Source organism: Sinocyclocheilus rhinocerous, unplaced genomic scaffold, assembly GCF_001515625.1.
Source record: "Sinocyclocheilus rhinocerous isolate Xijiao unplaced genomic scaffold, SAMN03320098_v1.1 scaffold652, whole genome shotgun sequence".
Lineage (NCBI taxonomy): Eukaryota > Metazoa > Chordata > Actinopteri > Cypriniformes > Cyprinidae > Sinocyclocheilus > Sinocyclocheilus rhinocerous.
The window spans coordinates 196,918-198,563 of record NW_015642060.1 but is presented as its reverse complement, the minus strand read 5'-3'; the positions used below and the strand labels follow the sequence as shown (position 1 = coordinate 198,563).

General features: G+C 34.4%; 1 protein-coding gene across 1 annotated transcript in view; it reads left to right on the top strand.

Annotated features, from left to right (window-relative positions):
• Positions 1 to 961, top strand: part of LOC107755593 (NFU1 iron-sulfur cluster scaffold homolog, mitochondrial) — a 6,961-nt gene extending 6,000 nt beyond the window's left edge. Inside the window, exon 7 of the mRNA XM_016572484.1 lies at positions 902 to 961. Within this exon, the coding sequence (XP_016427970.1) occupies positions 902 to 961 (60 nt within the window). The remainder of the gene's footprint in view (positions 1 to 901) is intronic.
• Positions 962 to 1,646: the final 685 nt, after the last annotated feature.

Here is a 1,646-nt window from a genome sequence, read left to right as displayed (position 1 = left end):
GAAAGAGTTGTTACCTGTAGCAGAAGAACCGCTTCTCAATATTATTAACTCGTCGTTGTCTTTAGGTCACGTTCCAAAACCATTCAAGTTGGCGGTTATTAAGTCTCTTATTAAGAAACCACAACTAGATCCTAGGGAACTGGCAAATTACAGACCCATTTATGATATGATATGATATGATATAACACTTTATTGTCAGACGAGTCTGAAATTTTTCTTGCATGACAGTATCTGTGTTTACAACAATCAACATCCTTTAAACAACAACATGCACTTCATCCACACACAAACAAAACACAATATACATTACACTCCCTTAAACATTACATTATACCTTACCCTCCTACTACACTTCTACAACTACACCATTAAAGGTTTATAGTGTCTATTTTATTTCTATACATAAACAAAAGCATATAACTAACTTTATGCAAGTCCATGTCTATCAGCTAGAATGCATTCATACAGGATGCATTATGCCATATTAGACATTTTTTAATTCTTGGTCTGTGTAAAGATTGATGCGTTTGGTCATTATATATGTTTTGGTATGTTTCAGCATTTCACGTCAGAGGAAACTTGTTTCTAAGGTGCTGTGGTAAGTAAACAGCTAGTAGCCATCCAGAGAGGGAATAGGGATCATTATTAATTTCTATACATGCATATATATTTTTTAGCATTTGTAATATTAGCATTAATATTATAACATTTCTAAATATTTATTTCTTAGTTTGTTTGTGTGTGTGTGTGTGTGAGAGTGTGTGTGCGTGTGGGATATAACTTTACATAACTACTTTAGACTTTACTTGGGTATTTTCAGTGGAAATACTTGTTTTTGATTGATTAGCTTCACCTTTCACATTGCTGCTTGTAAAGTCTGTTAGTATATTTCCCAATTCAGCCCTGTAATACCTCCTATGATGTCACCATATTTGTATTTCTGAAGTTCTACAAACCTTAGTACAGTACTTAAAGTATGTTCCGTTACAGTATACATTTACATGTCAATATAATACAAATCAGACAACTACTGACAAAGGTGGGTAGTAACGAGTTACATTTACTTCGTTACATTTACTTGAGTAAATTTTTTTGGGTAACTAATACTTTTAGAGTATATTTAAAGATGGGTAGGCTACTTTTAGTTTTACTCAAGTACATTTTTAGTGAAAAAATTCATTCTCAATGGAGAGCTGGCGACTTCTGGCGACCAGAGGTGGGTAGTAACGAGTTACATTTACTTCGTTACATTTACTTGAGTAAATTTTTTTGGGTAACTAATACTTTTAGAGTATATTTAAAGATGGGTAGGCTACTTTTAGTTTTACTCAAGTACATTTTTAGTGAAAAAATGGTACTTTTACTTCGTTACTGTGGGCGACGCTCCTCTCGTTACTTTATCTTAATGCAATACAAGTTAAAAATGCTTACATTTATTCCAAACGCGGCGTCTGCTTTTCTCTGGGCAATGAACGATGCCCATTCGCGAATGATTCATTCTTTTGAGTCAATTCTGTTCAAAGGCTTTATCAAACCAGTTGGCAAACCAGTGAATTGGTTCGGTAATCAGTTTTGAATGATTCGTTCAGTTCCCTGCCGCACGCCGAGAGTCGTCTGAAGCGGTTCTCACTCAGAATTGTAACAGA